The following is a 25,870-nucleotide window of genomic DNA, read 5'->3' as shown; positions in this document are numbered from 1 at the left end:
TGTGGTGCCAGGGTCATGACCAAGGTCATCCATACCAGGAGGGCCCTGGCAATGATTCCAGTATTAAAGAGCCACGTTGCCAACTTCTCCAGAGAAGGTATGGGAATGGAAACGACCCAAACACCTGTGAATGTGCCAGACGTTCTTAGGCAGTTTGCCTGTGTTATTTCACCTAGGCAGGTAACATTTTAGACACAAACAGACTGAGGCTCAGAGAAGGTAAAGAAACTTGTCCTAAGCACAGCTGGCAAGAAATAAAACTGGAACCCAACTCCCAACCAGTCAAAAATGGAAGCCCCCAAATCCCAAATTATTAAACATAATTTTTATTTCATCCAAGGCAAAGCTAAATACAATTCTACAAAGCAAAACTTGTTGTAGAGGCCAGACTGATTATATCCGTTTTGTGCTTGAACACAAGTCAGTGCTGGGTGTGTGTGCATCTGTGCCTCCCAGAGGCACTCGCACACCTGAGGCCTCCCAAGGCCTGTCGCTGCATCATTTGATCTATAGTTACATAGGAAAACTGACTATGGGTATTGTTGTCATCCAAGCCAGAGGAATAAACCATGCATAAGATAGTCAAAAGCACTGCGTATCAGGTGGGAGGTGGGAGGGTAGGGACTCCAACCTGGGACAAAGTAAAGTAAAGCAAGCTATAGGATTTTCCCGAGAAGTCCCTGCTCCTGGAACTCCCTACCGCCAGCCCTCTGATGGCAGCTGTCTGTAACAGTGAAATGAAGTCATGGAGTGACAGAATGCAGGAGCACGGTTGGTCTTCTCTGCCTTTAATTCTTTCTCAGTCTCCAGATGCCTCAACAGGCACAGCTCAGCCCAAGAAAGACAGCTCCTGAAATGTTCAGCATCTGCCTATCACCCCTTCCATGCAGAGCCCACCCACTCCACAGTCATGCCGCCAAGTACCCACACTGCCTGCACACGCATGCATTTCCACATGCACACTCCACACAAGCACACCCCACCTCCTGCCATCTCAAAGCGTGCTCTCATGCCCTCACTCCACAAGAGCTCTTATTGGCCTGTTATATGTAGTCTGAGCCCCATCGGCTGCTCTCCCCAGGCCTCTCTAACATCAGGGGTTTATTCGGGCTGCCTTCTGTTCAGTTCCGACATGGGGAAAAGCCCAGAACCTGGAATGCTGATTTCATATTTTGTAGTCGATGAGGAGCTCGGAACTTCGTCTTTAGTCTCGCTGCCATCACTCAGCGCAGCTGCATGCGCCCAGGTCTCTCAAGATCGACTTTGTAAGTGGCTCTCTCTAGCCCACAAGCCCTGGAAGCCACCATCAGAGATTTGCATGCACTGAGGTTCCACTTGGGGAAGATAGCTTTGCCCATATACATCCTAGTGCAAATCCATGCCAGTGTTTCTCCATGGGTATAATGTTGACATGAGACAGGATGATTCTTTGTTGTGGGGGCTAAATTTAGCATTCTTAGTAGTGCCCCCAGGCATGGGGGCAACCAAAAATGCCCCCTCTACAATCTCAATCACATCTATTGAAAACCATCAAAAAAGAGCCATGGACAAGAAGCTTTAAGTATCAGAGTCAAGGTTTCTAATATTGCAAAGACTAAATAATTCCAAGGGGGTGGGATGGAAAGAAAGAGAGAGAGAGAGAGTGTGTGCGTGTGTGTGTGTGTGTCTGTATGTGGGTTTAGAGATGGGACACAGAGATGAAGACAGGACAGACTTGGAACTATCCCTGCAATTAATACCTGGCTTCCCAGATCCCTTTCCAAGCCAAAAAGATGTTTTTAGACAAAACTCACCAAGCCTCACAACAGTCCTGTGAGGTAGGTAAGTATTATTACACCCATTTGGTAGATGGAAAGAGTTGAGCCCAGAGAAGCTGCATGATCCATCTAGAAATCAGCAGTAGACCCAAGGGAGGAAAGAGAGGATGGTGCCCTTCTTCTCCCTACTCTACATGCCTTGGCTTTCTCTTAAGACAGGAAGAGAAGCCCCAAGGTGCTCCACCTCTTCAAATGTCACCATTGAGAAGGAAGAAGAAAGTAGTTTTGCATGAAGGCAGCTGTAAGAAGTTTTCTGAATGGCTGGTGGCTCTGGTCTGTCTGCTCCCAAAGCTAGGAAAATCTGAACCCCAGCCCATGACAGGTTCTAGGTAGAGAAGAATGGGAGGCGCACAGGCAGATCAGATGGGGAACTGGTGAGCCCAGCAGGTTGGCTAAGGGACACTGGCCACAGCCACGGGCACCCTGCAGGTGCTACTGGTCCCCAGTCTCCCCCACCTCCACCCTCGCGAGGCTTGCAGCTGCTTTTTGACAGGGAGAGCTCTGAGGTAGACCCCAAACTCTCTGAAAAAGAGGGCTACTCCTCTCTCATCCCTCCTAGGGGCCCAGAAGACAGGGCATCAAAAAATCAGTAAGGGAGAGAGGGATTGGAAGTAGATGGGCCGAGAGGCCTGTTACCACTTTTCCCTGCCATCCCTGGCCTCACCAATTCTGCCCCACAGGGACTCACACAATGGGCTGCATCAGGAGATCTCACTCCCAACATCACCACCTCCCCCTAGGGCAGGCTAGAAACCCCAATGGGAGCACCTGGCCGGTGTCTCCAAGATTCAGTCACTGGCCAATTCCAGCCTCATGGTTCCCTCTATGACCTTGGGGAGGGGAGGGCTGGAGAACCCTCACCAGCACCACACCAGACTCTGCTGTTATGTCCGGACATACGGGCTAGAGAGGATGGGGCTAAGGGCTAGGACTCAGGACTAAGGCACGGTCTAGCCCCACACACAAGGGCTGTGCAAACCAGCTCTGGGAGAAGCAAAGGAAAACTGTGGGCACCCACTCCCTGCTCCTCCCCAACCCCAGGGTGGGAGGGGGTGGCCCAGCTGAGCAAGAAGCAGCTGGGAAACTCAAGGACCCCCTCATCCAAAGAAAGAGAGTCCCTGAGGCAAAGGCAGGCCCTTGACCCAGGGCTGGGAAATGAACCACCCTGGGGGCAGGGCGTGATGGAGGGCACGGAGGAGCGAGCCAATGGGAGGTTGGAGGGTGCAGCCTCTCAGGTAGGAGGGAGAGGAGCAGGGGAGAGCTGGGCTCGGGAGTACCCAGAGTGGCGATGGTCCTGCCATGCCAGGGGAGGGGCTGCCAGCATTGGCAGCGATGGGGCGGGCATCCCAGAGGCCCAGGACACTGGCTCACTACCTCTGCGGCCCAATTCCCCAAGTAGAAATGCTTGGAAAGGCATAGGGAGCACTCGGGTGCTCCAGGAAGGCTCGAGGAGCCCCTTCCTGAGCCCTTCAGTAACCCAGAGAGCAGAGGAGCAGGCTAGGTGGCCAGGACCCCCCAAGACCAAGGCGACCAGCCCTGGTTGGGAGGGCTTAAAAACTCTGAGCAGGGGAGGGGATAGGCAGATAGGGTCCCGGGACAGGGGAAAGAAAGTTCCCTACTTGGAAGACTGTGGGGGATCTGGCATCCTATGAAGCCGAGGCAGCCTCTCACTGTGGGCCTGCCCCCATCAGCCTCCACCCCAGGTCTTCTCCAGAGGCCTCCAGCCCACTCCCATCTCCAAAGGAAGCCACCTCTTCCTACACCCCATCTCCAGGGCGCAGCTCTTAGGACAGCCCTCACGGATCCTCCCAGTCTCCTGTGAAGAGAAGTATGGAGGAAAACCAAGGCCCTGATTGTGCAGGGTAGGGAGACCGAAGGAGACCCCATCTGCCCAGGTGTCAGGGGACCAGCCCCTCCACACCACCCTAGCCTCTCCTTTCTTTCTCCTGAATCTTCCACAGACCCCCTCCCCTGGCCATCCCTTATCCCTGGGGAGCCCTGACTGGGAAGGGGATGGGCAGGCTGGGCAGGACTCTGGTTTCTTGTGCCCGGAAAGACTACAGTTTGAGGCAAGCAGCAGATGTCTCAGGCACGTGGGTTCTACGGATGGGGCTCAAGCATCAGTTTCATCATCAGAAAGGGGGCTCCCTGCAGCTGCTCAGCCCGAAGCAGGGCTCACACTTTTGAAGGTGGTTTCTCCTCTGCCTTGGAGCCAGGCAAGCCATTCTCCGTGTTGTCGTTCCCCGAGGAGCTCACGAGACACTCCTTCCTGGAGAGGGAGAGAGAAGGGATAGTGGTGAGGAGAGGAGCAAGAGTAGGGGGAGAATTGTGGCAGGAGCCGTGGGCCCTGCACCCAGCCCTGTGCCTCTCCCTGGCCTTCTACAGAGCTAAGGTAGCCAGAGGCCATGTCACCTAACCTCTCTGTACCTCAGTTCCCTCATTTGTGAAAGAGATGTATGGATGACACCTTCTGCGTGGGGTTGCTGGAAGGAGAAATGAGCACTTAGAAGAGTGCCTGGCATGTAGAAAGTTCTCAACTGGCCAGGCACAGTGGCTCACACCTGTAATCCCAGCACTTTGGGAGGCCAAGGCAGGTGGATCACTTGAGGTTAGGAGTTCGAGACCAGCCTGGCCAACATGGCAAAACCCCGTCTCTACTAAAAATACAAAAATTAGCCAGGCATGGTGGCACGTGCCTATAGTCCCAGCTACAAGGGAGGCTGAGGCAGGAGAATCGCTTGAACCTGGGAGGCGGAGGTTGCGGTGAGCCGAGATCGTGCCACTGCACTCCAGCCTGGGCAGCAGAGCGAGACTCTGTCTCAAAAAAAGAAAAAAAGAAGATTCTCAATAAAGCTTAGCTGTCACCTAGTTGTCTCAACATGGCAGAAAGCAAAGGGCACCAGGTGCTGTTCCCAGGGGTCAGTTCCCAGGCTGTGCCACGCCAGGGGGAGGGGTCCAGGCCAGCAAGGAGTATGCTGAGGACACAGAGTCCCTCTCCCCAGGGCCCCCCAGTCCTTCCTCCCTGAGCTCTCTGTGACCAGAGGTATTAAGAGAAGAACAGAGTCCATGGAAGGGGCAGAGCAGGCAGTGGGTTTGGCTTCAAGGGTGAGAGGTCTGGGCAGAGTTTGGTGGGATGGAGCAGAAGACAGCAGGAAGGAGAGATGGTCAGATGGGAAGACACCTCCCAGGAGCCGTTCCACCCTGACCGCCCTGAGCTGGACATGCTCTGACTTCAGTGTGTCCCTCCTCCCTGACACCTGAGCAGTGTGTCCCTCCTCCACAGCAGTGCCCAGGCTGGGCACACAGAGCTCCCCAGGGAGCATCTGCATCCCTCTGAGCTTTCTGCTCATGAAAATGGCCAAGTCTTTCACAGCTGCCACAACTAAACTACATCCTATCCTCACCCTGGGCTTGGGCAGCTGGGTTTGAGGCCTTTGAGAAGGACTGAATATTTTGTCTTCATTAATTTCATCTTGCGACATCTAGTTCCTAGCTCCAGCCTATCAAGATCTTCCTAGATCCCTTTTTTTTTCCAACATAGTCACTAGGCTTCTGGAAGTTTGATAAATATGACATCCCTAGTGTACTTCAAATGTTAATAATAACAATGAACAGGCAGAGCCCTGTGGAATACACTAAAGACCTGTATTTGGATGGACCCATCTCTCTCTCTCTCTCTCTCTCTATCTGTCTGTCTCTATACCTAAGGTATAGTTAACCCAGCCAATTACGACCCACCTAACTGTATTCCATGCAGTCCATAATTCTCCACTGAGAACCTACTGGGTACCAGGCACTGTGTCGGAAACGTGCACTCTCCTAGGGGATGTGACATTAAACAAGTGATTGTGACACACTGTGGCAAATAACAGGATGAGGGATGTAGGAAGGAGGGACCCAACCTAGGAAGCCTCCTCCTAGGAGTCAGGGAAGGCTTTTTGGAAGTATACCTTAAACTTCCAAGCTTCTTTGAAACCAAGAAAGATGAGCAGGAAAAGAGAAAGGGTAAATTCCAGACAGAGGAAACAGCACCCACGTTTCAAAATCAATGGTGAGATGCTGTTCTTGAGAAGCCACTGTCTCTGCTGTAATGTGGGCATTCCCTGCCACTCCAAGGACACCCTCAGGCTTTCCTACAGCCTATCCCCTGCCCCCAGGCTCTCCCACCCAATCCCTCCGCCCACCATGGCCAGATCCTTTTTACTGTGCTCTCTGATCGTGCCAGGGCCCAGCAAGCCCTTGCCAGCTCCCCTGAGTCAGAAGTCAATCACAGCCTGGACTCCCAGGTCCCCAACACCCTCTGCTGGCTTTTTTTCTCCTCCCCGCCCACCTCACCATACCCGGCTCTCTCAACAAACAAAAACCTTGTTCTCCAGACACAAGCCCACTTCCCAGACTCTCTGCCTTGGCTCAGTGGTGCCTCCATCTGGAAGAATCTTCCTTTCACTCTCCCCAGGGCTTAAGTTATATTCATCTTGCAAGGCCTGCCACAAACACCCATTCAGCCAGAAATCCTTCCCCAGAATTTCACCCTGTCCTGAACCCCCACAGCAGCATTGTATCAAACATTGCTGGCACTGATCCCCTCTACCTTGTATTACATTTATTTGTATACACATTTATTTGTATCTTGTCTTCTTTAGTTAAAGGCAGAATCTCATTCCTTCCATAATTTCCTACAGCATCTGGCACAGTGCCTTGCACACAGTGCCTCAAAAACAGCCACAAAATGAACAGATAAATGGATGAACTCTAGATATGCCCAATGAGTCAGTAGAACATCCTCCAATGGTTTAAGCTTTGAAGCCAAATTAGTCAGAGTTCAAATCCCAGCTCTATCACTTACTAGCTGTGTAACCTTGGGCAAGTCACTTCACTACTCTCAGCCTCACTTTGCTCAATTGTAAAATAATAATTACGGGTAGTGTATAAAATTGCCTGGTGGAATTCCTAACATATGGTAGGCATTTCATGAATGACAGGAAGTGGTATTTTCCAGAGCAATCTCCTGTTCTGCCAGTGCCCTATCAAGAAGACATCTAGCATTCCTTTTTTTTTTTTTTTTTTTTTTTTAAGAGATGAGGTCTTGCTAAGTTGCCTAGGCTGGACTCAAACTCCTGGGCTCAAGGCATCCTCCTGCCTCAGCCCCCCAGGTAGCTGGGACTTCAGGCACGCACATCAAAGCTTAGCATGTCTTGTCTTTGATAAACCCACTGTGGCTCTGAAGGACCACTGTTGTCTTTTCTAAGTGCTTTTAAACCATATATTGACAAATTTGTTCTCCATCCATCGATAATAAGACTGGTTATGAAAAACAGAACCTAATCAAGCTCCACACTTCTAGCCTCTCTCAAGATCACCAAAACCCTCACAGCCTCTGGCCACAAGGCAGGAAGACAACCCTTGAGCTCTTCATCGACAACCCAGTTCTGGGGTCCTCCCCTGCTCCCCAGCCCCAACGCTGCTACCTGTACATCCTCTCCCTACCTCTAACTTCCATCCCCTCTTTCCAGAGTAAGTTCTGCCCTTTCTAGTGGAATTCCCTCTTCTCAGCAGAGCAGCATTCCCTCTTCTCAGCAGAGCAGAATGTTTCAGCAAACAGGAGCAGAGCAGTTCTCCCTTCTCTTTGCATCTCGTGGTTACCACCACCCTCTCTGTTCCAATGGGAAGCCATCTCTTCACATCTGTCTTGCTCAGAACACAACTTTCAAATGCCTTTTCCCTGCTCTAGTTTTGCAAGGTTCTCCACATGCCGCTCTGGAGCCTGTCTGATACTGTTCCAAAAACTCTGGGCCTGAGGGTTGCACCCTCCGTACCTCCCCCATCTTCCCTCCCCTTCCCCTTATAGATGTCTATTTTTATACCTGAACTTATCCTAGGGCTCCCTGGGAGGCCATATCTGCCTTTTCAAACTTTTTAAAAATCACCTCCATCTGAATTTTCAGAAATTCCTAACAGAAGAATTTCGCTCCCATCTCCCTAGAAGCGTCTTCCCATTTTAGAGTCTCTGTACATGGAATCTTACATTTTCTCTGTTTTTTCAAAGGCTTCTTAAGTCCTTTGGTAAGGCTCGCGGTTGGGTGGTACAAATGGAAAGAGAGGCTAATGGGACGAGAAGGAAGACAGTGGGATGAGGAAGAACAGGTGGCTGGCGTTTGTGTATTCAATGAACGTATTCAATACATATTGGGAGGATGGGGAGGAGGGAAAGCGATGAGGAAGGGGCTGAGAGATGGGGAGGGGGTGGCAGGGATAGAACAGAGAGCAGTAGGAATGGGAATGAGGGGAATGAGGAGGCAGGTGGAAGGCTGAAAGCTGGTGGGGGTAGATGAGAGGGTGGTGGGTTGCTGGGAGGACAGGAGCATGCTCCAGATCAACTCACTTCTTCTCCCGTGTCTTCTTCAGGATGAAGATGATGAGTTTCTTGATCAGCAGGATGAGGATGAGGAGCCCAATGACCCCGCCCACGACAGCCAGGATGATGAGTGTCACTGTGTTGTCCACTTCTTCCACTGTGTGGCCCGAGTAGGGAGGAAAGGGAAGGCACAAAGGGAGCAGGAGTCAACCTGGAGTTGAGCACTGTGGCAGTGCAAGGGTCATGTAGCCTCCACCCCCTGGCATCTGGGGCACATCCACTCCCAGACCCCCAGCCCTCCCCAGGCCTGCAGCAGGAAGCTGGAGAGACAGAGCATGGCATCTATCAGGCTAGGGCACACACAAGGGGCCCTCTCCCCTGCCCTGCACATGCCCTCCCACAGATGCACTCACACAAGTTCTGGACTAAATCAGAATTGGAGCCCATAACACTCAATTTTGAGTGGTGACTTGATCCCCAAATTGCCAGGCGAAAATTTCATTGCCTCTTTCTAGACCTTCTTTGCTCACATAGAAAAAATTAAGAACCTCCCTATGATACCTCTTAGATGGTGAGAAGACTTTGGAGTCAGATAGTCTGAATTTTAAGTATGGGATTTAACTGTCACTAACTAGCTGGCGATGTTGGGCAGGTCATTGAACCCTCCTAGCCTCGGTTTCTTCATCTGAAAACTGAACTCCTGACTGCTTCCCGGACCTGCTCTACCCACAGTCTTCCTCCTCTCCACCGAGAACAACTTTATCCTCCCAATTGCTATAACCACAATCCTTGGAGTCTTCTTTGATGCCTTTTATTCAAATGCTTTATCCAAGCTACCTGAGAATCCTGACAGCTCTAACTTTAAAAAATTCCTGAATCTAATGGCTCACAATCTCCCTGGCCCTGGCCCAAGCCACCTCTTGCATGGATGTCTGCAATTGCTTCCTAACTGATCTCCTCCCTCTATCATCTATTCTTGGCATAGGGGCCCGAGTGAACCTGTTTAGGCCTTAACTCCTCTGCTCCCAGGGGCTCCCACCTCATTCACCCTTCCAGTAGGGTGGTTACACAATCTGGCTTGATCTGACTCATCTCTCACTCCTTGCCCTGCTCCAGCACTAGCCTGCTGTGATTCTTCACGCATCTGCCTCAAGGCCTTTGCACTCACTGTTCCCTCCCTATCTTCCCAAAGACGCCCTCATGGCTCCTCTCTCACCTCCTTCAAATATCCCCACTCTATCGCCTTTTCCAGAGAGACCTTCTCTATTCACCCTGCTGGCACCCCATCTTTCTTTCCTGCTTTATTTTTTCTTCTTAACACTAGCCACGTTCTCCTCTACAATATCATTTTTCTTCTTTATTTTCTATTGTGTATCTTCATACACAGAAGAGGAGGAAGGTAATCTCCATAAAGGCAGGAATTTGTCTATCTTGTTCGTATCACATCCTCGGAACCTAGAATAACGTCTGCCCCATACAAAGTGCTCAGTAAATATTTGTTGAACAGATGGATGAATGAATCCATACAGATGGAGAGACGATCCACCTCAAGGGAGCTGGTGAGGAGCAAAGGAGCTAAAGTCAATGACAGCACCTAACTCGGGACCTGGCACCCAGAAATGCTCCACAAATGCCAGTTCTCTTCCTTCTGAAAAGGCTGAGCACAAGCCGGGTGACAGGAGCCCAGACGGAAAGGAAGAGGTGACACCATAGGCAGACCTATGACTCTAGGCTCAGAAAAGCTGATTGGATAACCTCTGGCTCCGTCCTTGCACACTCAAGATTGAACTCACGGGTGTCTCCCTCTCCAGGGACTCAGTGTCATCCAGGAGAGCAGCAAACCCCCGGTACACACAAAACGCAGCAGAGTCAGGATCCTTGAGCAAGCCCCCTTCCCTTTTCTCTCTGCTTCTGCACTTCCCTAGTCTTCCAGGCTCCTCCCCTCTGTGGGGCCGCGTCTCACTTCTCCAGCCCTGGTTATCATATCCTCCTTCTCTAACCACACCAGGTCCGGTCAGGGACCACCTGGCTCCTTGTCATATGCACCCTCCTTGTATGATTGGTCCTCCTGTGTCAGACTGGAATCCTAGGTAGGATGTAAGCCCCCAGAGGACAAGGGCCATGTCTTACTCCATCTCTGTTGTTTTCGCCTCTACTGGCAGATGTATGCATCATGTTCTGCCCATTCTAGCTATTTATTTGTCTTCTGTCCTACCTTGTACTGTGAATTCCTCAAGGAAGAATGTAACGTATCACTCATAGCACTTTTCAGTCCAATGTCTGACATTCAATCAATTTTTGCTAATGGAATACCCAGTGGTATTAATAATCAGTATACACGGAGAAAACCTTACTAGCCACAAAACACCCCCAGGTAGCTTCTCTAACCACAACTCTAGGAAAATGAAGCCACATTCCCATTTTACAGATGAAGAAAACGAGGCTTAGAGAGGCTAAGAGTACTTCATAAGCGATTTGGTAGCAGAATAAGTGTTCAAGCTGAGCTCTTCTAGCTTTTAGATGTAACTCCAGCAGCTCTGGAAAGTGTAAAGCAAAAGAAAACACCAACACGGTCCATTTTGCCATTTCACTGTGATGCTGAGTTGGGTGCCTCCCAAGTCCTTCCCACTCCACTGCCCTGTGCCAGCCCCTACTGCATACGTCTATCAACGACTTGGAGGAAGATGGTGGCGTGGTGCTGGAGATTATTCTCCTTGGGGTTCTTCACATGGCAGGTGTATTTGCCCGTGTCGCTGAACTCCAGGTCCCTCAGCACAATGGAAATGTTGTTCATCTTCTCCTTAGTAGAGCCTACCAGAGCGATGCGGTCATCGTCTTTCAACGTCACCTTGGGGTCAGACTTCTCATTCTTCACAGTCCCCTCTATGAGCTGGTGGAGGAAGGGGGTTGGGGTGAGAAAGTAGCCAAGAAAGAATCAGGGTCCTCAAGGGTCATGGCATCACACCAGCCCACTCCTTGGGTGCTTCCCCTGTCCAGGACCAGGAAGAGCCTGCAGTCACACCCTGCTCCTTCCCCCATGGTTTCTTCTTCCAGCGTAAATAGCTCTGCCTGTCTAACCTGAATTTTACTTGTTTCAGGCTAAACCCATTTCCTTTTATTAAGGTCTCCCTGGAATGCAGCACAGCTCTTACTGCTCTCTTCATAAAAGCCTTTTACGTAATGACTCCTGCAAACACCGCACTCATCTCCCTCTGTCACCTCCCACCCAGCCTTTGCTGACACCATGTCACCTGCCCAACTGAATTTTGGCCCCCTATCAAGACCTGGATCAATCCCACAGCCCTGCCCGTCAGCACCCTCTGAGGTCAGCATTTAATTATAACCAGAGTTGGTCTCTTGTGGCTTCCCTGTGAAAGTCTCAGGATCCCCCACTAGATTGTAGAGTGAGTACAATCTAGTGAGTTCACTCCCACCCCCACCGCAGCCGCGCCAATGCTCCTGCAGCTCTCCCTCTCCTCCTCTCTCCTTTCCCCGCCAGTCCAGCTTCTCAGCCCTTCCCTCATTCAGACTCTTCTCATTCCCTCTCTCCAAGCTTTCCAAGGCCTTTCTCTCTCCTGTTTGTTAGACTAAACTATTGATTTTTAGACAAGCAATCCAAGCTTCGGGTGTTTCTTAAGACCAGACAGAGGACTCTAGCCAAGAATTCCAACAGTCCCCGAATTCTGGCAACACGATCTAAGCATCTCTCCCAGTTACATCCTTCCTGGCAGGCTCTGAAAAGAATACTGGGAGAAAGGGTGGCAAAAGGAGGGTTCTGGGGACCATCGCAGTGGGTCTCAGTCCAGAACGGACCAGAGCCTGGGAGGCGAGGCATGGGTGAGGGAGGCTGGACTGTACTGTCCTTCCTCCAAATACTTACAATCTTGAATGCGTCACTGCTGTTGTAGGTCCACCGGAAGTGGAGGTCCTCGAAGCCAAAGCAGCTGGAGAAGGTGCAGGGCAGCAGGATCTCCGTGCCATTGACAGCGTAGATGTTGGTGGCCTTCCCCACAGACACCTCCAGCGACAGGGTTACGGGGAGCAGGAAGAGGCCTGTGTAAGGAGCACCGCCTCCCTTAATAAAACCCCACCAAAACAGCCTGGAGCTCTGGAAGGGGATGCTTGGGCGGGGCGGAGTGGCTTGGCCGGGCAGGTAGGTCTCTATCACCCTCAGTGCCAACTTCGGGAGGATGGCTCTCTACTCCAATCAACACCGCCTGGGCCACCTTCCATCATTCTCTCTTTCTCCCCTGGAAAGGACTGAATTCTGGACCAGGGAGTAGCCCTTGTTGCGCTCTAGATGACCACCAGGGGTCACCCCAACCCAAGGAAACAAGGGCCGGGCCACTGCCGCGAACCGCGCCCCCGCTCCGCCCCTCACCTGGGGACGCAGTGCCTGGAAGCGCTCCTGCCGCACCCACTCCAGGACGCGCAGGGCGGGCTCCCTTCTGTGTGCAGGGGAATTCCCCTAGGACAGTGCGCGCCTCTCGCCAGGTTTTCAGGACTGACGGGCTGGGCGGTCGAGGAGGGGGAAGAGCCGGGTCCCGTAAGGTGAAGAAGAGAAACGCTGCCGCCGCAGTCCCGGGCCGCCGTCCAGTAGCCTCTCGTTCCCCCGCCCTGGAGGCTCCTCCCTGGTCCCCAGGAGCAGAGAGGCAGAAGGACACGTTCGGGCTGAACCTCGCTGGGCCAGCCGAGTCCGACGCCCTCTGGCCGCCAAACGGGACCCTGGGAACCGCAGGAAGACGGCCCGGCGCGGGGGAACACTGCGGGGGTGGGGACGGACGCGGAGCTTGGAGCTTGGCAGCCGCGGGGGCGCGCGGGCGCAGCCAGGGTGGGAAAGTCAGTGGCAGAAGACACCCTGGGGAGGGATTCCGGGCCAGCCCGAGTGCACACGCGCGGGGGCGGGGCGGGGAGGGCGCTGGACCCGCGGTCCCCTCCTGAGCCCGGCAGCCCGGCCTCCTCGCCACACTCCGCCCCCTCGTCCCCGAGCGCCCCCAGGCTTCCTTCTCACCCTTCCAACCTCCGCCCCAGCACTCTGATGCGGCCCCCTCCGCTGGGACGAGGCCTCTCCACTCACGGCCTCCGAACTCCCGCTCCGGAGTCCTTGTAAGGGGGCCTGGTTCCCCGCCACCCCGCCCCACACACACACCCACCCCCAGTCCTGCAGATGCCCCAAGGAAACCCCACTCGCCTCAAGGTCGGTGGAGGCGGGGGCGGGGAGGGTGTCCGGAAGTGGATGCCTGCCTCACCTCGTCCCTGGAGGACACTGGCACCTTCCACCTCCACTCTCAGGAAGGCCCTCTGTTGTCTAACTTAATTCCCTGTTCTGCATCATAGACCTCTTGTTTTGCCCCCACCGGATGATAATGCGTCTGAGCAATGCTTTTCAAATGACAGAAAAGGATCTCCAAGGAGATCAGGCAGCCCTGCTCGCTCAGCTTCTTCCTGTGCCCTTAGCTTCTGATGACAAAGTGAAGTGCTCATAGCCCCCAGCCCTAAAATCACACCCCGTGGTCCAGTAACCCCATGGTGATTCGGCCACTGTCGATAACGATAGTAATAGCTGATATTAACTGAGCATCTACTATGTGCCAGGCGTCTTTCATCCTCACGGCCTGTCCTGAGTCACGTACTATTATAGGTCCACATTGTAGGTGAGACAACTGAGCCTAGAGACGTTATGTAACTTGTCTAAGAGACCCAGATCTGCCCACCAGGGCTCCAATTAGTGCTGGGAAGTTATTTCAATTAGCCTTCATTTTTGGTCAGCTCCTAGGATTTGTGGCCAGCCAGGATTTGTTCTAGAGCCATGGTTTTCAAACTTTGAGAGTGCATCAGAATCCCCTGGAGAACAGTTACGGCTGGCTCCGCCCAGGACCTGGAGTTCTGATTCAGGTCTGGAGTGGAGCCTGAGCTTTTACGTTTCTAAAAAGTTCCCAGGGAATGCTGTGCGCAGGGACCACACTTTGAGAACCACGGTGCGAGAGGATTTGTGCATACTAACTCCGACTTTTATTAGAATGCTCAAAGGCAGGTATAGTGTTCCCATTTTATATATGATGAAATTGAGGCTCAGAGAGGTTAAGTTGACTTGGCCAGGGCCACATAGTAAATGGTGAATTTGCGATTGAGCAGTTACTGTAGGATAGGAGAGGTATTTTATATACACTGTCTCATTTAACCCTCATCATAATCCTATAAGTTAGTATTTTTATTCCCAATAAACAAATGAGGAAACAGGCTTAAAGAGATTACCTTGCTCATGGCCACACACCCAGAGAGTGGCATAAGCAGCGTTCAGATATTAGCCCCCCTTCCACCACTCTGCGACCAACCACACTCTCCAAGAAAAACACTGCTATCAGGGCTTAGCACTGCATAGAACTTCTGCCTTTCTGTTTACCTCTGCCCTCCTCCGCCCTATCTGCCCCAGAGGTCTAGGGACAGAAGCCAGACACAAGATCTCACTCTCCAGTCTGCGGCCAGCACTAGAACCTTCTGGTGGGAGACACCAACTCTGCTTCCCACTCTCCATAGCCCCCACAAACAGGAAGTGAATGCAGAGCAGTGGACAGGGAAGCTGTCAGACAGGGCAGCTTCCTGATAGCTAATGGCCTCCCTCAGGGCACCAAGGAGTGTGGCAGCTCCTCCTCATCAGCATACCGGTCCAGGAATCAGGGTCCTGGAGGAGATGGGGGAACTCAAATCGGTGCCCAAATCTCCCCACCTCAACCCCAGCCAGAAAAAGATATTCAAGAGCACAAAAGATGCGTGCGAAAAGGGAAATCTTGTTGGTTGCTTTAAATAGAAGCAAAAACAAGCAAAAGATGGGTCCAGAAGAGAGGAGAACACTGTATCTTTAAGGTCTGGCTCATGACACAGTACACATTTCTGCCAGGGTTGTGTGCGCCTATGTGGATGACTTAACTCCAATACACTCAGGTCTCTGCGAGGGAAGCATTGCCATTTCCTCAGTAGCTGGGAGGGGAAAATGAAAACCAGCAGAAATGGTTTCACAGAGTCCAGAGCCCTGCCCGAGTGAAAGCATCAGAGAGGGTGGGCGAGCCTGGCTTCTTCAATGCACAGCCCTCCCAGCCGGGAGTCATGTAATCCTACCAGTTATGTCTGGGAGGGTCATGCACGAGAAAGCCGAGGGGCCTGCCTCCCATTGAACTCAGTGTCTCCTGTGAGGCTGCTGTTGGGGAGAGGGGGGAACCAGGAGCAGGTGTTGGTCCACAAAGGCCACCGGAGGGCTGCTTCAGGATGACCAAGTCCAGAGAGGACTGGTGAGCATGCGCAAGGCAGGCCCCACTCTGCCAGCTGACCTTGAGAAAGTCAGAGGTGCCACATCCGGTGTGCATATCCCCAAGCCAGGGCAGGGATGCCTCTTTCCTACTTCTCAAGCTTGGTGTGAAGCCAAAACAGGAGATTATAAAACACAAGAGGGGCTTCCGTGAGTGGGCACCCTGCAGGGAGAGGAGGGTGGTATTTGAAAGTGGAGCAGGGGACAAGGGTGTCCCTCATCACAGGTAACCAGGGCACCCCTAGCTTCCCTGAATAACCAGTGTCAGCCAAGAATATCTCCAGGCCATTCCCACATTGATCTGTATTTCCACCCTCTACCACTTCTTGGCTTATTTCCATGTGGCCGTTTCCCTGGAGTAAAGAAAGCCTTGCTTTGCTGTTTTCTAAACTTAATTCTAGAATGTTAAAGTGTACATGTGTGTGTTTGAGAGTGGGGGGGGCCTCTTTCTGGCATTGTGGAATTGAGGAACAACTCTTCCCAGTCATGATCCCGTGGAATTCCATCCTGAACCCCAAAACCTTGCTTTTCCTCACTAAAAAGCCACTCTCAGAGCAGCCATTTTCTTTGCCTTCTCTGAAGTCCTGGCCCCCTGCCATCCTCATCTGGGGTTTTGTCTGAGGACTGACTCAGGATCACTTTTGTTAAAGTGGAAAAGTATTCAGCACATGCAAATCATATTATTAAATATTCACACCAGCAGGAATCTTATGGCAGCTACCATATATCCCAAGGCAAATGTGGAAGCAGGAAACATTCCACCACCTTTTCCCACATGCAGTGATCACTCACAGCCACCCCAGGATGGGGGGAGGAAAGAGGGGCAGGCTGGTACCCACTCTAAGTATAGCTGTGAGGGCTTGCTGGCATGGCAAGTGGACACACGGCTGACTTTAATAGGGAAGCTAATACACTCTGGCCCAGGGAGAGTTAGAAAGGCTCAAAGTTAGAGCTGGGGGGCAGAAAGTGGGCCGAGGCCAGCAAGACAGGACCCCTCCTGGGGTGCAGGCTCTGGGGGCTTTGGGAGGCAGGGCTGGGCCGGGTAAGGCCCCTGGGCCCAGAGACAAAGGAAAGATTTCAGCTCCCTCTCCCTAGGCAACCTACCTGCTTCCTGCCCATCCCCAGGAGCTTTGCTGGTATGAAAGCATGCCCCTGAGACAGCATGGGATGCTCAATGAAACCAGCTTTGCAAACAAGTCCCAGCAGCATGCCTGTCCCTCCTCTTACAGGCCAGAGAGCAGGTTGTGTTGGCACGGCCCACCCCTGGCTTACGCAGAGATCCCTACACCTCCTTGAGGACTGGCAGCAGGGCAAGGTCGTCCGCTGTGCCCAGTCTCCCTCTCATGCTGATCCCACCAGAAGGGGGCCAGTCATAACAGCTTTGGGACTCCAGCCTTCTCTCTCAGGTGCCCCCACAGGCTTGCACCTCCAGCAGGTTCAGAAGGAGAACTAAGCATGTTTTCCAGGTTCAGACCCAGGATTCCAGATTCAAACTCCCTCCACTTCTCCCCTTTCCTCTCTTCTTCTCCACAGTCTCCTTGCTTCCTCTTTCCTTTTTCTTCCTCTGAGTGGGACTGTGCACCCTCTTCTTAACTGCATTCTCATTAAACAAGCCCTTAATAAATACACACCAGGGGAAACAGGGTTGTGCAACAGAGCACCCTCACAAGTGATAATTAAACACAGATCACAGCAATTAAGTAAATGGGGTAACAAGGAAGGAGTGGGCAGGACAGAGATATTACCAGTTACATGCTTAGGAAGAGATTGGAAAGCACATAAACCTCAAAGGCAATAATATAGCCTTGGAAACTGCTTCTCAGTTTAAGAAAAGGGCATTTTGTTAGGTTATCAAAAATCACTTTGGTCTCAGTCTATGAGAATGGGTTTGATACGGGGAGAGGGGAAGAGGACTCCTGGGAGTTCACTGCTCTGTACCCAGTCTCCGAAGCTGTGAAAACAGCAGCTCTAGGCCCCTCAAGTCTTTATCCTTCCACGCCCATGCCCCAGAGCCTCATTTACTCCTCAGCCCTAAGCACAATTGCTATTTACCTTCCCCCTCACCAGACTTGAGTTAAGTGGGAAGCAGCGTGGTGTGACAGAGCCCAGGAAACTCAGATTCTGTCCCACTTGGCCATCAATTGGCCATGCGCCCCTAGACAAGTCACCATCCCTCTCTGGACCATGACTTCCTCATCCCTAGGAGAGTCCTGTGCTCTGCTTCACAAAGTCCCTGCCAACTCTGATGCTCCCAGGGAACACCTCCAGTTGGCTGTCCAGTCGTCTCTGTGTCTCCCCCACTGGACTGAGAGCAAGGATGTCATCTATGTCCCAAGCTCAGACCAATGCCCCTGTGAGGGCTCAGTCAGTGTTACCTGGTCAAGGGCCAAAGGGACTTTGGTTGGAGTCCCTCTGCAGACCAGAGGGGCAGGGGACAGAGCAGATGAGGCCAGTCCTGGGGCCTGCAGGTCTCCCACCTACAAGTCACTCTGCTTTCTCCTGGGCTCCCAAAGGGTAGCTCAGAAATTCATCTAAACCTACATCAATAGGCCTTAGCCCCTACCTGGTCTATACAGCTGAACAGTCCTTGGAGAAGGTGGGGCTTCCACCTGGAGAAATGTACCAAGACTGTGCCCACAATCCCCCTTACACACGTGCACACACACACACACACACACACACGCACATCATTTTCAGGGCCCTCTTGGTTGCCTACAGAGGCCTGGTTCTATGAGTATTCTAACAAACAAGGGACTGGCATCCCACCACCCAGGAAGATAAGCCAGAGGTGTGAAGTGGGGTAGTTTAATGACTGTCTGAGTTTGAATTCCTCAGTGATCCTTTACCCCTGCCATTGCCACCATGGGGACCTGGGCTGATCTGAGATGGGATGAGGGGAAGTAGCATGGAATGTCACTGTGCCCACCCTGTGAAAAGGAGCCTCAGGCCTCACTGAGGCCCACTTCATTAAAGTCACTGTGAAACCAGCATGAAATCTGTGCCAAAGGTAAGGAGAAAACCAGGGTGTCTTCCATCTAGCGGTATGGAGGTAAATAAACATCCCAAGTACAAGAAATACTGTCTCCCCTCTTCACCACCAGGCACCAACCTGCTAGATCTGCACACAGTTTACATTCGCAGAAACAGTAGCCACTTCCCTCATAGGCTTCTGTCTCCCTGTTTTCAGCACAAATACCTACACCGTGTGTCTTATCCAATGCAGGGAGCTGCCAAAAGCCAAATCTGGCCAATAGAAACAGGAAGAGATGCCGTTGCCGGAGATAGAGTCGGCTTACATTAAAGTCTGGCTATGATTTATGAGGAGATTACATCCTGGACGAATAAATATCATTCCCTAATCTCTTGGAGTTTGACACTCAAAACTCTCATGTGCATATTAATAGATATTAATAATGCTTCTTCCTCCGTGTCCTCTGGACATGTCTCCTCTGTCTCCATATTCACTCCAAAAATGAAGAGCCAGGAGCAGGTCAAACAGGTCTTCCCTACAGAATCTCTTTGTAGGAAGAGAGACGAGGCTGTTCCTAAAGGGCCTTGAATGATCCCGCAAGCTCCTCCAGCCCCTTCCAGCTTTCAGGTGCTGCTGTAGAGAAGGCAGTGGCTCCTGAGGGAGGTAGAGGGCAGAGGAGCAAAGCAGGAAAAGGGCCCAGGAAGAAGGGGACTCCCCCACCCCCAACTGGTGCATGCCTGGTGCCTGGGAAACAAGCAAACGGCTCTGGGCAGGGATGGAAACCACCATCCCAACAGTCACACGTGCAACCCACCTGGTATCCCCTGCACTCAAGCCACGGACCCCCTCCTCCAGCATCCTGAACCTCTGAACTCTGGAGACCCGCGCTGCAGCCCCAAGATCCAGCTCCAAAAACCTGGAGCCGAAGGTGCCAGAGACAGCAAAAAAACTAATCCTGAGACTGGCGGGCTGATGGGGTAGAGAGGGACGCACACGGTCCCCAGGGAGCACAGCCTATGAACCAGGCGGGAACCAGGCAGGAAGCCGGCGGCCACCATCCTCATTCCGTGCGGCACTCCAAAGCCCACCCTATCCAAGGCATCTTCCTTCTCGAGTGTCCCCTTCTCTGGGGGTGGGAGGAGGCAAGAGAAGAGACCAAGCTGGGGCTGCCTTACCCAAAAGCCCAGTGCCCAGCCATCTCGCCGGGGCTTTGCCTCCGTCCCCAGCCCCGAGCATAGTCCTGTTCTCTCCGGAGCGCGCGGGGGTCGCGGGGATGGGATACGGGGCACAGCCGCGCTCTCCGCCCGAGGTCGGCGTTCGGCCACGAAGCTACTCCGGAGCTCTGCGCCGCCGGTCGGGGCTCGGGAAAGTTAGCGGGCAGAGAGCGAGAGGAGGGGGAGGGAGGGAGCGGAGGGGGAGGCGCGCTCGCCCGCTGCTGGGAGCCGGCTGCTGGAGCGGCGGCGGGAGGGAAGGAGGAGGGGGAGCTGGAGCAGGAGAGGGAGGAAGACGGAGAGAGCGCAGCGGCGAGCGAGGCTGCGCCTCTGCTCTGGAAGCGCTCCAGCCGCAGGAGGGGCGGTGGCCGCCGCGGAAGCCAGGCAGCCCCCGCCCGCTGCGCACCCTGCCTGCCGCGCCCCGCCTCGCGGTCCCGGAGACCCGGGACCACGCCGTGCCCCCAACTCCCTCTCCAGTGGGGCTGGGCTGCTGCGGCTGGCACTGCGGGGCCTGCCTGCAGCCACCCGCATCATCCCATGCGCTGAGCTGCCAATTAGGAGCATAGTTCAGGGGGAAGTAGAGGTGGAGCTTTTCGGTTGTTAGAAGGCTGTTTTGCTTTGCTTGGGGGAACACGGGAAGGTTAGCGGCTCCCTCTCCCAGGACCGCCAAGGGACCGCTCTAAAGTCCGCAGCGGACGCTGCCGCAACGGGTGGGCGTGTGCGGGCTTGCTCACTGCAGCCTGCGCCTCCTCCGTGGCCGTGCGACTTGGCGCGCGTGCAGCCTCGGGACCCGCTCCCGCCACCTTCTGCCCCATCGCTCAGCAACTCCGGCGCTTGTTTTAGGAAGCCCCGAACAGAGCTTTCCAATTGCAAACTGACCCCGCACTCCCTTCCCCCACCCCCACACCACCCCGCCCCACATTTCTCCATGGACCCCTTGGAAATCACCATGCTCCAGGTTAGAGAGCAGGATGGTCCGCGCCTGGTCTGTGTCCTGCGCCCCATTTCACCCTCCCGCTGCACCCCTGCTTCTCATTTTCCCCACCTAGGCCATCCCCCTCAGACTCTGCCTTTTCGCCCTCCTCCAACTCTCCTGTTTTCTTCGGAAAGGCAGACTCCCTCGGCCTCCCTTTTGGGGTAGGGGTGGAGGAGTCCAGGGTGACAACCAGGTCAGAGGGCTGAGGAGAGCTGTGAACGAGTAAGCCTTTTCCCAGACAGGCCCAAGTGAAAGAGTTTCACCTGAGCGGTGCTACTTGGGGTGGTGGTTCTGTAAATGAGTCGATCTCCTCCTCAGCACCTTTCCAACCATCCAAGACCCTCCCTGCCTCACAGGCCCTCTTTACTGTCTAGGACTGGTCCGAACTGGGAAGCCCCCTCCCACTTCATGGTCTGACTTCTGCTGCAGGCACACCAACGCACCGCCTTCTTAACGAGGGGTCTCTGGGTGGACTTCGGAGTGATCACGGACCCCTTGAGGTTGCAGGCAAAGTGCTGAATGTCTGTTTGCTTTTTCAGGAGAGAGGGTCGCTGCCTTCCCTATAGTGGCACAGAGGCTGTGGCAGCGCCACCATTTATGACTGTATGGCTTTGAGCAAGTTACACAGTCTTCTGGGGGAGCCTCTGCTGCTCGTCTATAAAATGGTGAATGCAATGATATTTGCCTCCTAGGCTTATTAAGAGCAATGTTACCCCTGGACCTGGGCAACAGGAGACTCAGCCCTGGATTTCTGGGTTTAAAGGCTTTCATTCTGGCCCTCCTCTGGCCATGCCCCTCCTCACTGGAGAATGAGTCCATGGGACCAAGGGGGCAGGGCAGGCGGGGGCATGCAACTCCTCCCTTCTAGACTGTACTCCAGGTATCAGGAACTCTGGAATTCCCCTGTTCCCCAGATCTGTCCTTTCAAGAGCTGACCATATCAGATGTACAGTCAAGGGCTAGAGCACTGGACAAGGGACAGCTGTTTGCAGGTGATGGGGAATGCCTGAAACTTGACATACACCCCAGGCATGCACAAGAGCCCCTCTCACTACAGGACCAGAGAAGAGCGTGTACCAGAGAATGGCCTGAAAATTTCATTTTGGACATGGTTTTCCAGGTTATCATGAAGGAAGAGTAATTAATGGCAGAGGATAAAACATCAATTTTAACACTTTGTTATCCTGATTAATATTTAGACATATGTATAATTTCCATTTGTACATTTGCTCCAGGACTTGCAGCATCAGAAATGGACCTAGCTGTAAAGAGGGAATGAGGTATTATTGCATGTAAAAGTGCTTAGCAGACAGCTAGGCACAGGATAAACACTCAGTACATTTGAACTTAAAGAGGTCTGTGGGCCCTGAGGCTAAGCCTCCCCGTCTGTCTCCAGGTTCGCAGGATTACCCTGTCCTTCCCCCAGGAGGTCCTTGCGCTAGATCAGCAGGGCCAGGCATACAAACTGACCACTTTATTTTTACAGCAGGGGTCATGTTTCTCAGAGCCCTAGACTGAGGTGAGAGAGGAGGTGAGCCAAAGGGAAGGAAAATGACCCCTGCCCAGAGCAGGGGGAGGAGAGGGACAGAGCTGCAGGGATATCTTTAGATCCTGGTGACAGGAAAAGGTGGCCAGTGTCCTCAGTGTCCTCTCCCCACCTTCCCTTCTACCTCACTGCTACCTCACCAATTCATAGACTTTGAAGGGTCCATAGGAAACCCTCATGCCTTAGGAATGAAGAAACGGGCTCAGAGAGGTAGAATGTGTAACCCGAGGTCACCTACAAAGTTACTGTTAAAGTCAGCGTTAGAACCTGCCCATTACTTGATTTCCCCAGTCCACACCCCCAGCTTTCCTCTGAAGAACTCCAGGAGGGCTCCGCAGCTGGGCAGAAAGAGTGCTTGGGAAATGGATTAGCTTAAGGGCTAGAGGATTTTACATTTATAGAGCACTTTCCTCAAAAATTCTCAAAAACCTAGCCCATCCATCTAACTCAGAGCCACCTACTGAGGATGCCAGGGGAGAGGGTGTCAAAAGGTCAGAGCTCCTTCTCTCTTACCTTTTCAAAACTATCTTTTCCAGGGGCCCTCCCTGATTTAGCACCTCTTCACCCAGCTCAAGAGTCCCCAGTCACTGGATAGGGACAGGAAGAAACAGATACCACACCTTGGCTCCTGTCCCTTCTGCTGGAAGTCCCTTAGGGGAGGGCAGGGGTGGTATCTGGGGACACAGTCCCCAGCCACGGTCGGACAAGCCCGATTCCTGGTGATGGGGTAATGCACACGCAGCTCTTGGGTGGCCTAGCTCAGAAATACATTGAAGAGCCAGTTTTCAAAGATGCAGAGGCGGATTGGGCCCTGTGCCACAGAGTTGTCAGAGAACTGCCCGCTCACAGGCTGCGGGAGACAAGGCCTAGATTTAAGGGGAAGGAGATTGTTTCCTTGAGGATTCGTGTAGGGTTCTTTGAAGCAGTTAGCCCAACAAAAATCCTCAGGGACAAAGCAACTGACTCAGTTGGTCTGCTCCTCCCCTGCCCTCCTAGGGAGCTGGATCTGAGCTAGGAAGGAGGGTGAGTGCCTGCTTTCCAGGAGGGGCCAGCCTAGAGAGGAATCAGCATGCCCCAGGGGAAGTCGGGTGGGCAGGAATGGGCCGAGCTGCAGCTGCCAGCCTCCAGAGCCGCTCTTACACTGGAAGGCATTCACCCCCTGGAGTGGGATCGCCTTGTACAGATGATCAGGGTGGGTACATGGGATGCTTCCTCCCCTGTCAGTTCTCAGAAAGCTATCGAGACCCTGTGCAGAGGAGGAAGGGCAACAGAGAGCTCCAAAGAGGTCTCCAGCGCTATTTTGAGAGGAGTTCCTCCTAAGTAACAAGAGCCTGGCAGGGAGCCTCCTCCCACTCTGGCTCCCCTATTGCCCTTCCCCGCCAGCCTCCCTCTCCCTCCTCTTCCCCCATAAACCCTCGCGCTCCTGCTGGGGCACTGCAGGTAACAGAGGGAGCTCAGCGCAGCGCTGACTCGGCTCTTGGAGCTGGAGGACAACGGGCTCTGCAGGGAGCCCGCCTCCCCCCACACACACCCACCTCACAGCTCCTCTCCAGAGCAACACCGAGAGGTGCATCTTGCCTTCCCTGAGCTACCCCCTGGTGGTAACCAGAGCCCCGGTCTCAGAATGGGGAAACTGGAGGCGGGAGATTCTCTACTTGCACTAACTTAAAGTTAAATGTTCACAAACCCTCCTGCCACTTGAGTAGGGATTGAGTGGACGCTACCTGGACAGACTTTTGGGAGCTTCCTTCTGCAGCACTGAGGTCTTCGCTCTACCCCTCCCTACTCACCACTCCCTTCCTCCAGCTCAGAGCACCGGCTTGCCCCTAGCCAGAGTCTCAGCGTCCCCTGAAGTTTGGCAGGTGCCGAGGGGGTTAACAGGACAGCATGTACCAAACCAACCCGCAGGCACGTGGCTTAGCAGTCCAGCAAGGAACACCGCACAGAGTCCACCTCACACCAGCGAGTTGGAGTAAAGATAAACTCTTTCTGAACCCTTCTCCCAAGGAGAGTCGATCGCTTCTTCTCACTCCTCTCTGCTTTCTAGGGGCTCTGGGCAGAGGCAGGTAGGCAGCCACCTCCTCAATCCCTCCCTTCCTCTGTTTCTGTTTTCTGCCAGGTTCTGTCCAAACATCCTTTCAGGCTGAGATGGGTAGGGAGCCCCAGACAGATGAGCTCATTGGAAGGAGGAGGGCAGAGGGAGGAGGGAGCTGAAATATCCTGACCAGAGGGATGCTCACCGGCCAGTCCTGAGCTGGAGAGGGTGTGTGCCCACTTCCGGGAGCAGGTACGTGCTGCCCTTGCAGTAGCTCCAAGATGGGGTGAGTCCTGGACATCTCTTTACTATAGGCCACATTGGGGTGGGGTTTGAAGCCCCCGGGCAGGGTGTCAACCACCGTACCCAGCACCCCAGAGCTATATTTCTCTCTCTGCTTCATGGGTCACCATGGCCCCCTGCCTGCCCATCAAGGGAGGATGGTGGCTCAGGAGGGCTGGGAACTGGAGGCTTTGGAAAGGTCTGTCATTCACTGCAGCCTGCTGCTCACAGCACTGCCTTGTCAGCTGAATAGTCAGACGCCCTCCTGGCCTGGCTCTGAAATGGGCACCTGAGACAGACTGGCCAAGCCAGAAGCACAGCATAGCGCGGAGTACCCGGCAGGACTCCCCAGATGCTCTGGTTTCATGCATTAGGAGCATTTTAGTGTGGGAGCAGTGGGTCTTGCAAAGTGAGGGGAGAGGGAGGATGTGGACCAGGAGAGCAAATGTGGCAGAGAAGGTGGGGGGCAGAGGAGAGGAAGAGAGGAGGCCTGGGAGCAGAGGAGAGTCTTCGTGAGTCGAGGGCAACTTAAAGTTGGAATGTGGCTCAGGCTGAAGGAGACGGGTGGGGACAGGGAGACAATTGTCCAGTAGGTGAAGCAGAGGATACACAGGCTTTTGGCAGGAAGGGAGTGGAGCGAGAAGCCAGGAGAGGGGAAGGTGGCCAGCAGATGCTGCAGCTGTTTGCACAGAGCTGCGGGGCCAAGGGCCAGGCCATGTAGGGGTGGGCAGGAGGGGCCCACCAGGAAAGCGTGGCCTCTGCTCACAGTTTTGCCCTTATGTTGTTGTCCATGTTCATTTTAGGGTTGGCTCCAAGCCACCCTTCCCCCACCCCCAAGTGCTCGGTCTGCGAGAGCCCAGTTCACTGTCCTTTCTCCTGGTGTCATGGGATGGCTTTGGCCTCACCAGGCCCTGAGTGTGAATTTGGCTCTGCTGTTTCCTAGCTGTGCCACCTTGTTTGTACACATACTTGTAATACTGCAGAACTTTGTTTCCTCATGTGTAAAAATGAGAAAAGAATGCATTTGGGCGGGGCCTTGCCCTGAGGATGAAGTAAGCTGATATACATCGAATACCTAGGTCAGCACCAGGCACAGAGTAGGTACTCGAGAAATAGTGGCTCTTATTGATCTAGCCAAGAGTCCCATACCTTCCTCCCTCAATGCCCTTCAAGTTCAAGATGGCCATGAAATCCACCTCTTAGCCCTCCCAGCAGGCTCAGCTCCAGTGGACAGCCTGCACGGGTATGACAGATTTGGCAAAGCTGGGAGCACTCAGGGACAGGGAGGCAGGGAGGACTTGTGTCTTCCATCTATAGTCTTGACTGGAAAGACAGGAGTTTCTGACCTGGCTGGTGGGCCTAAGGAGGCAAGTC

At 53.4% G+C, this 25,870-nt stretch overlaps 1 protein-coding gene across 5 annotated transcripts; it reads right to left on the bottom strand.

Annotated features, from left to right (window-relative positions):
* Positions 1-305: 305 nt before the first annotated feature.
* Positions 306-19,989, bottom strand: SCN4B (sodium voltage-gated channel beta subunit 4). 5 transcript variants are annotated; one of them, XM_003253217.4, is made up of 5 exons: positions 19,622-19,989; positions 12,053-12,225; positions 10,834-11,062; positions 8,200-8,329; positions 306-4,086 (listed from the first exon to the last, which is right to left on the bottom strand). In XM_003253217.4, the coding sequence occupies exons 1-5, from the start codon at positions 19,680-19,682 to the stop codon at positions 3,993-3,995; spliced, it is 687 nt and encodes a 228-aa protein (XP_003253265.1). In that variant the 5' UTR covers positions 19,683-19,989; the 3' UTR covers positions 306-3,992. The 5 variants fall into 5 exon arrangements, 4 of the variants coding, with proteins under 4 accessions (XP_003253265.1, XP_030685394.1, XP_004090592.1 ...); XM_030829534.1 differs by lacking the exon at positions 19,622-19,989 and adding an exon at positions 12,554-12,903; XR_004033664.1 differs by lacking the exon at positions 19,622-19,989 and having other exon boundaries at positions 10,988-11,062; positions 12,053-12,474.
* Positions 19,990-25,870: the final 5,881 nt, after the last annotated feature.

The sequence above is a fragment of the Nomascus leucogenys genome, chromosome 15 (assembly GCF_006542625.1).
Source record: "Nomascus leucogenys isolate Asia chromosome 15, Asia_NLE_v1, whole genome shotgun sequence".
NCBI classification, from domain to species: domain Eukaryota; kingdom Metazoa; phylum Chordata; class Mammalia; order Primates; family Hylobatidae; genus Nomascus; species Nomascus leucogenys.
Note: the sequence above shows the minus strand (reverse complement) of the source record. Positions and strands in the feature narration are given on the sequence as shown.